This window comes from Grammomys surdaster, unplaced genomic scaffold, assembly GCF_004785775.1.
Source record: "Grammomys surdaster isolate TR1022 unplaced genomic scaffold, NIH_TR_1.0 126048, whole genome shotgun sequence".
Classification (NCBI taxonomy): Eukaryota; Metazoa; Chordata; class Mammalia; order Rodentia; family Muridae; genus Grammomys; species Grammomys surdaster.
In genome coordinates, this window is record NW_021620860.1 from 411,517 (window position 1) to 424,132 (window position 12,616).

General features: G+C 43.5%; 1 protein-coding gene across 1 annotated transcript in view; it reads left to right on the forward strand.

The window, feature by feature from the left end:
- The window catches only part of LOC114610436 (keratin, type I cytoskeletal 28-like), a 10,844-nt gene extending 9,757 nt beyond the window's left edge, over window positions 1-1,087 (forward strand). The window contains 2 exon segments of the mRNA XM_028754987.1: window positions 624-679; window positions 945-1,087. Coding sequence (XP_028610820.1) covers window positions 624-679; window positions 945-1,087 — 199 coding nt within the window.
- Window positions 1,088-12,616: the final 11,529 nt, after the last annotated feature.

Below are 12,616 nucleotides of genomic sequence, written 5' to 3' on the forward strand. Positions count from 1 at the left end.
CACATACACACTCACACACATACACACTCACATACTCACTCACATACTCACAAGCACACACACTCACACACTCACACATACACACACTCATACACATACACATTCACACACGTACATATACTCACATCCTCACAAACACACACACAAAAAAAAACATATACTCACACACATGCACACACTCACATACATACACATATTCACAAACACACTCACACATACACATACTCACACACATACACATACAATCACACACACAAAAAAACATATACTCACACACATGCACACACTCACACACATAGACATATTCACAAACACACTCACACATATACACACATACTCACACCTCACACACACATACTCACAAACACACTCACACACACACATATACACACATACATACTCATACACACCGCCACCATTACCACCATCTAAAAGAAAAAAAAATCAAATGGAAATAGTATTTTTAAATCCTCTCTTTAGATAACTTGTAATCACATCCTGCTCCTGTACAGGAATCATATTTTTAATAGTAAAATCTGAGATCCGTTGAGTCATTATTTCAATGAAAGTTCCTAAGTGATAATAAACACCAATATAAAATAACAAAGCTTTCTTTCTTCCAGTTCCTGCTCTAGCTCAAAGGGGTTTGAATCTGGAAGCGCAGGGAATTCATCCAAAGGTAACAAAAACCTCGTTTTATTTCTACAGCAGAAAATCCCTTTACATCAATGGCTCTCACACATGGTAGCAAAATCTACAGTTAAGTTTTAAGTAAAGTACTCTGAACTGCAAATGTTCTCCAGACACCCCAAAATCTTATTTTAAACTCATAACACTCCCTCCCCAGTGTGTGGGATACAGTGCGAGGAGCCAAACAGTGGTGTCCTTCATCACATAGTCTTTTGGGGCAGAATACGGTCATTCACCTGTGTTTTCTTCTCTAGATGTATCTAAAACCACACTGGTAAAGACGGTGGTTGAAGAAATAGATCAGCGTGGAAAGGTCCTGTCCTCCAGGATCCACTCCATCGAGGAAAAGATGTCTAAGATGAGCAACGGCAAGGCTGAGCAGAGGGGTCCCTTCTAGCTCCCGCGCTAGGGGGATAGAGTAACTTGGGGGCGAAAAATCAGCACGGCAGCACTGTTCTAAATCTCAGGGAGAATGGAAACGCTTTCTTCTATTACAGATGAGTGACCTTAGACAAAATACCTGTTTGCTTAGTGACTTTCAAAGGATGCTGGGTGTTTGTGTCCAAATAAAATAATTGGTGGCAACACACTTCCGTTTGCTGGTGATTAATAATGAGATGTGATTTATTTCCCCCCCCCCCCGTAGGTAGGTAGACCTTTATGGAAAACGTCTTTATTGGATTTTACTCTAGTTTTCAACAACTGTCAATTCGATCACACGGTATTTAATATTAAGTATTCACTAGGCATAATTTTCAATCCCACCATGTCTGCATGAGGTAAACATGGGCGACAGTCAGAAGGTTCTCCTGCAACTGACGCATTCCACCACTAGATGGCGCGTGCATGGTGTTTTTGTTAGGATGTCTCAAACTATCTCAAGCTCCCACACAGACTTCCTGAGATAACATTCCCGCCTAAACTGAAAAAAATCTCTGAAAAGATCTACCGCAACCAAGCCCGTGTTGATGGCTTTTCCAGGACATATTTTTTTTTCCTTTCTTGTTTTGGCTTTTGTTTTACGGCCTTTGCTATTTAATATTCTAAGTAGGGAAAAAAATACACTTTAAGTTAGTGCATACTTTTACCACTTGTTTTTATGCCCAGCAATCCCAGTTTTAAATCAAAATACCACAATTATATCATCTGTATTTTGTAGTTTTTATATCACTTTGGTGCTGTTATTTGGTGTTGGGGTTTTTTGTTTTTTACTCTAGTTTTGTATTTCTAACTTTCTTTTCTTCTATCACTTCCAATGCATTTCAGGTGATTTTGAAGTGACAGAAAATGTCTTAATCTATTAGCAGGCACAAAATGCTTTCATTTTATTCAAGAATACATCAATTTCTACATTTTCTTCTTCGTGTGTATTAACATTTTGTGGGACTTGGCCTCACTTGGTTTCTTTATCTCGTTTCCCCCCTCCAGGCAATCATTCCTTATTTTCAAAAATAAGGTGCAATCCAAATGACTCTTCTAACTTCTCAGAGTTCTTTTTTCTCTTGTTTGGATACAGGATTCAAAATTGTTGGCTTTTGGGGCTGGAGATATAGCTCAGTGGGGTTTTGGGTTTTTTGTTTTGTTGTTTTGGGTGTTTAGGTTTGGTTTGGTTGTTGATTTCCCAAGACAGGGTTTCTCTGTGTAGCCCTGGCTGTCCTGGAACTCACTCTGCAGACTAGGCTGGCCTCAAACTCAGAGATCCACCTGCCTCTGCCTCCCAAGTGCTGGGATTAAAGGTGTGTGCCACAACTATCCAGCATGGCTCAGTGGTTCAGAGCACATACTGTTCTTTCAGAGGACCTGAGTTTGGTCCTCGCACCCATATGGGGGTGTTTACAACCAGCTGCAGGGAATCCAGTCCCCTCTTGTGGCTTCCAAGAGCATCTTCACTCAAACGGCAAATACTCTCACTGGTACACACGGATAAATACAATTAGAAAGAGAATAAACCTTTACAGCAAGCCTGTATAAAAACAGACACATAGAATAATGGAATACAACAAAGGCCCTAGAAGTGCACCTGCACAGCTGCAGCCACTTAACGGTTGGCAAAGGTGCCAACACCACGTGGGAGAAAGACAGCCTCGAGATGAACTGTGTGGAGAAACTATATAGCCCAAGGTAGAGCAAAAACTAGGTTCCTATGTCTCACACTGGGAAGGAATCAATTCAATAAAGCAAAGTTCTGAATGTCAGACCTAAAACCTTCAAATACCTAGGAAAAGCACCTTAAAATCTAAGCTTGGGAAAAGACTCTCTGATAAGGCTCCAACAGTTCTGGAAATAACTGGCAGATGAGACTCCCATTAAAATCAAAAGCTCCTGCATAACAGAGGGGAAAATCAGGGGAGGAAACACAGCCGACAGAACCAGAGAAAACAGAAAACCTTTGCCGGTCATACATCTGACGGGGGGATTAACATCTAGAATCTGTAAAGAACTCAGAAAAGATAACTGTCAGAAATCAAAGCAAATGCCAGGCATGGTGGTGTACATCTTTAATCTCAGCACTCAAGAGGCAAAGGAAGGCAGATCTCTATGAAATCCAAAGTCATTCTGGTTCATATAGCAAGTTCCAGGCAGCAAGAGCTGCAGAGTAAGACCCTATATATGAACAGAGAAAGAGAGAAAGAGAAAGAGAGAGAGAGAGAGAGAGAGAGAGAGAGAGAGAGAGAGAATGCATATAAATGCATATATATGTGTATACATACATACATACATACATACATACATAATACATGGATAGGGGACCCACTCAGTAAATGGGCGTGTAAGTTGAACAGACAATCCTCAAAAGAAGAAATACAAGTAGCAAAGAACAAGCATACAGATGAAAGGCGTTTGACATCAAAATTACATTCACGATTCCACATCATTCAGTCAGCATGGTTTTCACCAAGAAAACAGGCAGCAATAACACTGCAGGGCCCTGGTGTAGGTGGGGTGTAAGCTAGTGTGAGGAGACAGGATCAGCATGAAGAGTCTTCCAAACACTGCAAATAGAACCAGAGGAGTCAACATAGCACAGAGATATTGGCACATCCATGTCTGGTAAGGCACTGTTCTCAAGAAGCAAGACAAGCAATCCATATGAACATCAACAGATGGATGGTGTATTAGTCACGTTTTTATTGGTGTGATAAAACACTATGACCAAGGCACCTTACAGAAGAGAGAGTTTATTTGGAATTTACAATTTTAGGAGGATGAGTCCAAGACCATCATGGCGGGAAGCACGGCAGCAGGCAGGCAGGTAGGCAGGCATGGCTCTAAAGCAGTAGCTGAGAGCACACTTCTCTCTATCCACAAACAGGAAGCATAAAGGATAATGAATGGGGGGGGGGAGTCTTCTGAAAACTCAAAGACTGCCCCCAGTGACACACTTCCTTCAGCAAAGCCATGACTCCTGATTCCTTTCAAACAGTCACCATCTGGGGATCAAGTACTCAAATGCCCAAGACTTACAGGGAACATGTCATTCAAACCAACGCAGCTGACTAAAGAAAACATGATTCTGGAGTATTGTTCATCCATAAAGAGAAACATGTCACTTGCAGAAACACAGATGAAACTTGAATCATTATATTAAGGAAAGAAAAAAAAGTGTGGATTCAGAAAAACAATTATTTCATGTCCTTTCATATACAGCATCTACATGTCAAAAACATACATGAAAAGAGATGGGGGATTATGTAAGGGGAAAGGGTGTCCCCCTTTGTTCCCTTCTTCCCCTTGTTCCCCTTGTGAGGGGAAGAAGAAAGTGAACAGACAAGAGAGAGGGAAATGGGGACGATTGTGGTAAAAGCACATAACACACAAGTGTGAGAATGTGATCACCGAACCCGCCCATTCGTATGTTAACTAAAACACATTAGTTTTAAGGAGATGCTGGCTTGATTTTGTTATGCCCATGTCTCAGGATCTCCAAGAGATCTCAAAGAATTGCCATATCCGATGTAGAGAGAAACAAAGAGCCTTTCATTCAAACCCAGGTTTGGATCACAAGTTGCACGGAGCAAAATTTCGATCCCTTGTCTAGGGGTTTAGAGAATTTATACAAGCAGGTTTCATGGGGGCTTCAGGGTTCCATGGTGGATAAAGAAAGCTATGGTTTCACCTATTTGGGCGGTAGACTGGGTCAGCGGGCAGGGTCTCCAGATTGGGGAGGGTGTTCTTTTGGCTTTTATGGTGTTATCAGGGTTAAATGTTTTTACAAACTGGTCACAGCTGCCTGGGAATGCTTAATTGGTTTGATTTCTCTCTAAAGATGTATGGTTTTTTGCTTTTCCCAAGGCCATTAGCCACCTGTGTTGGGGAGTGTCTGGCCATCCATCAGAGAGGGTGCCAGCTTCAGTGGCATGAAGGCTGAAAGCTGCATCTGTTTAACTGCTCTCAGGCTTTAATTGCCATTCCGGGAAAGTGGGTACATACTCAGGGAGTTACTATTGGAATGATGATTTTCAGGCCCTTGGCACCAGCTATGTCCTTTTGGGAGAGTCAAGCAGCAGGGAGGCTTCTGTGTGCGTGAGGGCAAGGAGGAAGTGCTGAGGGAAAGGCTGAGGCCAGTGCTAACCACTCGGCTCCTTCAATTTCTAAGGTTTCCCTTCTCCTCACCCACTTGGTACTTTGTCCTCTTGTTTCCTTCATCTCAATGATTGGGTCAGCTGGTCCCCCTCCCCTAGCTGCTCTTCCTCACCTGGGACTGCTCTTGGGAAAGAAAGCCACAGCTGGGCACTTCTGAGAACTCACAAGGCCTGGACAGTCTTGTTCCCACTGGACCTCAGAGAAGATCTCATCACTCAGCTGGGAAAAGCTAAATTCTTCCAGCCCTACCCCTCCTCCTCTCGGATCTGCTATGATTTCCAGTTGGCTTTGTGGGGGAATTGTCTTATGATCAGAGGTCTTTAGATGCCTCTCGGTGTTTCCTCTTCCCTCGAGAATGCATGTAGTCTGTCCTACATGTTTCTGTGTTGGGATTCATGCCAACATGCTTACCTGTAGATCAGTTATAAACACTGTAGGTGGGCTTTGGTTTTCTGACATGAAGGTTCCACATGACTTTTATTTATTTTTTTAAAAGATTTATTTGTTTTATGTAATTACACCATCACTATTTTGATACACTCCAGAAAAGGCCATCGGATCCCATTACAGATGGTTGTGAGCCACCATGTGGTTGCTGGGAATTGAACTGAGGACCTCTGGAAGAGTAGTCAGTGCTCTTAACCACTGAGCCATCTCTCCAGCCCCTCCGCATGACTTTTATGTAAGGATTTTGAAATTCTGCCACCTTTTTCCAGAATTCTAGAAATCTTTTTCCTATCTTTGTCTGTTTTGCTTGAACTCAGATGAAACGGTTTTAAGAGCTCCTGTCATCACTGCCTGTTTTTTCTTAAGATCTCTTCCATAGTTTCCGATCACTCCCCTGACTTCCCCTCATCTTTCTCTCCTACTCCTGTCTCGTTTAGAATAATATCTCTCTATATAATTTTCAAAAATATACATGGAAGTACAAGAGGAGGGAGACCAGGAAGAGAAGAGAGAGGGCCAAAGAGAACACCAGGGAGGGAATATGGCAAAATATCCATATGTGTGTGAGTATATATATAATATATATATTCATATACATATGAAAATGTCATAATGAAACCCATGCTTTTATACACATACTGAAAGAAGAATGGCACCCTAGCTTTCTACACCTAACGTACTTCCCAGTTGTGCCTCATCTGTTCTATAAATCCATCAGATGAACTTCCTTTTTAGTTATTATATTTTTTATGTATTTTTCAGATTTACCTAGTTGCTTGTGTCCATGTGTGTGTGCATGCGTACATATGCAAGAGAGGGTACCCAGGTGCCATGGCACACATGTACAGGTCAAGAGACAGCCTGGAGAGTCAGTACTTCAGGTCCATCTTGGTTGAGTCAGGATCTCTTTGTCACTGTGTGCTGTGCACACCAGGATAGTTGGCCCGAGAGCTGAAGGGATTCCCCTGTCTCAGGCACCATGTCGGAGTACAAACACTGGGGTTACAGACACTGGCTCTACAGGTCTGGCTTTTACATGGGTTCGGAGTCAGGGCTTCAGAGTCAGGGCTTCACAATTTCACGGCTTTTATCCACTTAGCCATCTCCTCAACCCCCTCCCTTTTCTTGACTCATTAAAAAAAAAAATCTGATTTTATTCAATTAATCTGTTTGTCCTTGAAAATTTACAAGTTAATTGGTCCTAACAGGATCCAAAGGGCAGCAGATTGTGAAAAGGTATTTTTTAAGTTAATTAAATAGTATAACAGGAAGTCTCAATTCACTAATACTAATAGTTAAGAATAACAAGTCAGCTAACTTGCTAACCCAAGGCGGTCACAGAAGATGCAGGGAAACAAAGGTCAATTGAGTGCTCCAAAGATCCACCAGCTGTAGAAGATAGGGAACGTGCCCAAGGGTAAATTCCTTAAGAATGAGAACATTATTAAAACATCCATCTGTTCCTGTGATGTTTTAGCCTTCTCTGGAAAAACTCCCACCTAAGGTCCCAAGGACTTGGTGATTAAATTCTGCCAGGTGGTGAGCTGGCTCAGATAAACATTCACACTGGATCCCAAGGCCACAGAAGCCAGGGACAGTTCTCGTGAGATCTGCTTACACACATTACAGATGTTTGAAACAGCCAATTGTGTGTGACTGTGCTGCAACCCCCTTCTTCCCCCCCCCCCCCCGCGCCTTTACCTTTATTAACCCTAAGCTGTTAGGTCTCAGGGTCGATCCCTCTGTCTCCTAAGTGAGGCACGTATCGACCCAAAGCTTCGTATATTAAAGAGAACCTGACTTATGTTATTACAGCAAGCTGGTCTCAGGAGTGTCTTTGGGGTCGTGTCGTATCCAGGTCTCTTCTTTTTCTGGGGAGTCTTTCAATTGGACCTGCCAAAGATGGTATATCAAAAGTTGAGGTGGACCAAGCATGGTGATATTTATCTTTAATGCACACACTCAGAAGGCAGAAGCAGATGGATTTCTGTGAGTTTGACATCAGCCTTAGTCTAGATTGTGAGTTCCAGGCCGTCTCAGGCTATGCAGTCTGAATGGAGCTGGGAAAAAAAACCTAGGGCTTACAGTTTTACAGGTTAGAAGTCTGAGGGCTTGGACTTGGGTGAGAAGGCAATTTCATACATCATCTAATAGAGTTTGGTCATTTCCGCCCTCCATCATCCTCTTACATCACTCCGCTCCAACCCTCCTCTTTCTCAACAAGTCCCCCTTCAACTTCAATGTCTCCAACTCCGATGCCTCCAACTTTGACGTCATGTGTATGAGCCCACAGAGTTTAATGTGTGTTGCTTGCTTGAGCATGGGAGAAGGGTTATTTACTAGAGCCTGGCTGCACTACTGAATGAAGCACCGGCTCCACTCCACCCTCGCCTCCAGCAGCCATTAACTACCCATAGTCCCTTAGGGAGGGATGACGTCTTGTAAACCCCTCCGCCATCCAGGATGAAATGCAGCTACGCCCAGACTTGTTCTGTTCTCATGCGGGTAATCAGAACTGCGGTGAAGTACAACAGGCCTGTCAAGTACAGAAGACACTGGTTCACACTCTTCCCTATTGGCTGGCTTACTCGGACCTCCCACCTGTTTTTTCGGGGATGCTCCCTCTGCCTTGGAGGGGATGATAGGGCCATCCCATCCGATGCTCGGTAGTCAGTCACTTATTATTAGCACTTTTCCAGTTGTGAATCCCTGCATTACCTGTCACTCATTGCATAAAGGAGCCTCGCTGACGAAGGTCAAGGACACCACTCATCTACAGGGATAGAGAGAAGTATTTAGAAGGCAGTTTGGCAACGTGGCCATTTAGAAAACAACAGTAGTATGTCCTGCCCCGGGGCCTGCGAGCTCCCAGCCTCAGGCTCTTGACTGGTTACAGATCCAGGCCTGAGAGTGCACAGGACCAGGAATGAATTCAGGCCCGTGTCTTTTTGATAGTCACTTGTTTGTTGGGAACACTTCCAGTTCCCTTGCTTCCTAGGCATTAAAGCCACGTGTGTGTTTTGTATATACTGCCTTGTAATTTCCCGGTTGTTGGTCTTTCATGCTCCACAGACTATAGTTAACGTTGACTCCTGGTCATGTGACCTTCTTCTTAATTTGTTTGTAGAGTTTGGTTGAAGCATAACTTTAGAAATCTTGTGGGACCTGCACTGAAATGGTTTCTCTTGGGTATTACAGAATATCACTATGTTTTGTCTGTGTGCATACATGTGCAGGTAAACAAGTATGCTTATGTGTTCCTTTTTTGTTTGTTTGTATTTTGGTTTTTTGAGGGTTTTTTGTTGTTGTTTTGTTTTTTGTTTTTCTGTGACAGGGTTTCTCTGTGTAGCCCTGGCTGTCCTGGAACTCACTCTGTAGACCAGGCTGGCCTCGAACTCAGAAATCCGCCTGCCTCTGCCTCCCAAGTGCTGGGATTAAAGGCGTGCGCCACCACTACCCGGCGTTTATGTGTTCTTTATGAACACTAGGCACATTTTTATTTCAAATCATTGTTTATCTATGTAGAACTGGCTGTCCTAGAACTCTGTAGACCAAGCTGGCCTTGAACCCGGAGACCTGCCTGCCTTTGATCTCAAGTGCTGGGAAGGTGTGAGCCCGGCTATCCACATTATTTTTGAATTAAATAGTCTCTCTTTGGCCTAGGACTTACCCCAGGCTAGACTGTCGAGCCAGCAAACTCCAGGGATCCACCTGTCCCTGCCTCCCCATCCCTGAGATTACAAGCACACGCTGGCACACCTGGCTTCTTCAGACAGGTGCTGGGGCTCACTCAAGCATATTTGTGCCTTACCAACTGATCCAGCCCCCCAGTGCCAAATTCTAAGTTCATTCGTTGGATTGGACTTTTTCAGACTACAGGAGCATTAACCTGGTTTCCTGAATACACTCATCTTTCCTGTAGCTTCCTTAGCATCAAAATCATTTTATCAAACCAGGTGTGGTGGGGCACACCTTTTATCCCAGCACGCAGGAGGCAGAGGCCGTTGGTTCACCATGAATCAGAGCCTGGTCTACATCGAAGGTCCAGGGTAGCCAGGCTGCACAGAGAGAACCTGTCTCAAAAAAAAAAAAAAATCCATCCCAATCAAAAATGTTCACTTTCAGAGCACCCCCTTATCATTATTGAATCAAGGTTATCCTTTATTTATGTATGCATGTGTGTATGTATGTATGTATGTATTTGTTTATTTATTGAGACAGGTTGGCCTCAACTTGAACCTATGATCCTCCTGCCTCAGCTTTCTAAGCGGAGCATACCACCACAGCCAGATTACATCCTTTTTTTTTCTTACTTATTCACTCTACATCCCGGAGCTCACTGCCCCCCTCCCAGTCACCCCTCCCACAATCCTTCCCCCACTCTCCCTCCCCTTGTCCTCTGAGCAGGTGGGGACTCCCCCTCCAGATATCCCCCACCCTGGCACATCAAGTCTCTGTGGGACTAGGTGCATCCTCTCCCACTGAGGCCAGACAAGGCAGCCCAGCTAGAAGAACATATCCCGCATACAGGCAATAGTTTTGGGGATCAGTTTACATTTTTTTATTATTTATTTCATGTATGTGAGTATACTTTCACTGTCTTCCAGAAGACGGCATCAGACCCCATTACAGATGGTTGTGAGCCACCATGTTGTTGCTGGGAATTGAACTCAGGACCTCTGGAAGAGCAGTCAGTGCTTTTAACCACTGAGCCATCTCTCTAGCCCTCAGCTTACATTCTTAAAAGGCTTTTTTTTTTAATTTTTAATTTTTTTTCTTTGTCAGCCCACTACAAAAATTTTATTTTGGAAATTTAGTGAAATTGTTCATCTTTGTTTGTTTGCTGTTATTGCCTTGGGATCCCAAGTAGCCAACAATGACCTTGAATTTCTAGTCACCTCGCCTCCACCTTCCAAGTGCTGTGACTACAGGCCCCTGGAGTAGCAGGGCACAGCAGTGCATGCCTGTCACCCTAGGACAGCAGTGCATGCCTGTCACCCCAACACTGAGAAGGTGGAGACAGGTAGATTCTTGCAGCTTGCTGGCAGCCAGGGGACCCAAAAACAGTGATCCCCAGGCTCAGTAAAAGACTCTGGCTCAAAAACTAAGCTGAAGAAGCAATAGAAGAATGATACCCCTCACCCCAAATTCTTAGACACATTTTTATAAATCCAAATTTTTGTTACTTCTAAAGTTAATAATTAGAAGTGATTTGTTTTTTCTTTGGCTTCCTTTTTTCAAAGATTTATCTCATTTTGAATTATGTGTATGTGTGTTTGTACAAGTGACCATGGAGGCCAGAAGAGAGCATTAGACCCTCTGCAGCTGGAATTGTGAGCTGCTATGTGGGTGCTAGGATTTGAACTCTGGTCCTCTGGAAGAGTAACAGGTGCTCTGAACTGCTGAGCCACCTTTCCAGCTCCTGGATATTGTTTCTTGATTCAAATTTTCTGGCTTTCTTTTCTGCAAACTTACCTACTAGGTTATGGAATTTAATGTTCTTAGTTTATTTGTTTTGAATATTCTCAACTGAAAGTGATGTCCGTTGTCCCTGGGAAATGCAAGATCTTACATTTTAAGTTGTTAAAAAAACAAAAAAGAAGCCAATGCAAAGAACATGAACAAAGACAAAAGATGGGGGGGGTGTCTCATGAAATACAATGGTAAGCCAGCAAGGTGACGGCTCTATCAGGGAGAAAAAGTCTTACAGGGCAAGCAGAACACTGCCAGCATACAGCGCGATGGGCAAGGCGCCAATAGAAGAGAAAGGGGCGTGGCCAGGGATGTGGAGGGATTCTCAGAGGGCAGCTGTCTGAAACGCAGGCCGACTGAGGTCCCCAGTAGCTAGTGGAACCAGGGGGTTGAAGGAGAATAAGCACAAGAAACAGCGGCTGAGCAGGCACTGGGGCCCACACCTATAATCCCGGCAGTCCAGAGCCGGAGGCAGAAGGACCACAAGTTTGAGGCCAGTCTGAGAAACATAGTAAGACCTTTTCAAATGGAAGAAGAGAAGAGGAGGGAAGGAGAGAGGAAAGGAGGAAGAGGGGGAGTGGGAGGAGAGGGGAAGGAAGGGCTGGATTAGAGATGCGGTAAACCCAAAAACTCTAAGATAATAGAACCAAAGTTTAGGAAGAAGGAAGAGGGAAGAAGTAAAAGAGGCGAGTGCAGAAGTAGTCTAAGAAAAAGATATAAAGAGATACAAGAAGCCACAACCTAGATCCTTTATTTACAGCTAAAGAAACAGAACCACAAAGGCTAACCGATCCTCCTGTACGGCCTGACTAGCAACACAGCTCAGGCAAAAACCTGTGCAGAATACATGAGAATTCAGGAAGGAGAAAGATCAAGGGAAATTTTTCTGTTTCCAAAAAAGGAACCCATTTTTGTTTGTTTGATTGTTTGATTGATTGATTGATTTTTTTTTTCATTTAAAACTCTGCTTCTTTCCTCTGGAATCTAGGGCTCATGGTCTTGAAATTATTTTCCACGTGTCTGATAGAAAACAATGCTGGTGACGTTTTGTTTGCCAGAGAAATACAAATGCTGTTGACCAGAGGAAAAAGAACTGTATCTATCACGCTTCTTTTTAATTCTTTAAGGAATTTGATACTGCTGAGGCCTAGAAGGCAGGAAGGGTTGCTCACACTAAATTGAAAGGCATCCCTATAATAACCTTGATAATACACCACCCTGCTCCCTCCCAGAGATAACAAACATCAAGGTAACTATCCACCTACGGAAGTGGACACAGCAGAGTAAAGACATTCATTAGGGGAAAATGTCATCCACTTATGGATAATTCTCAATGAGCTGGCAAACACCATTTTGCTAGGCGAGACAGAGTTCATCTAGAGACACCCTAACGACACATATATAAAGCAGTCTTCACCCAGTA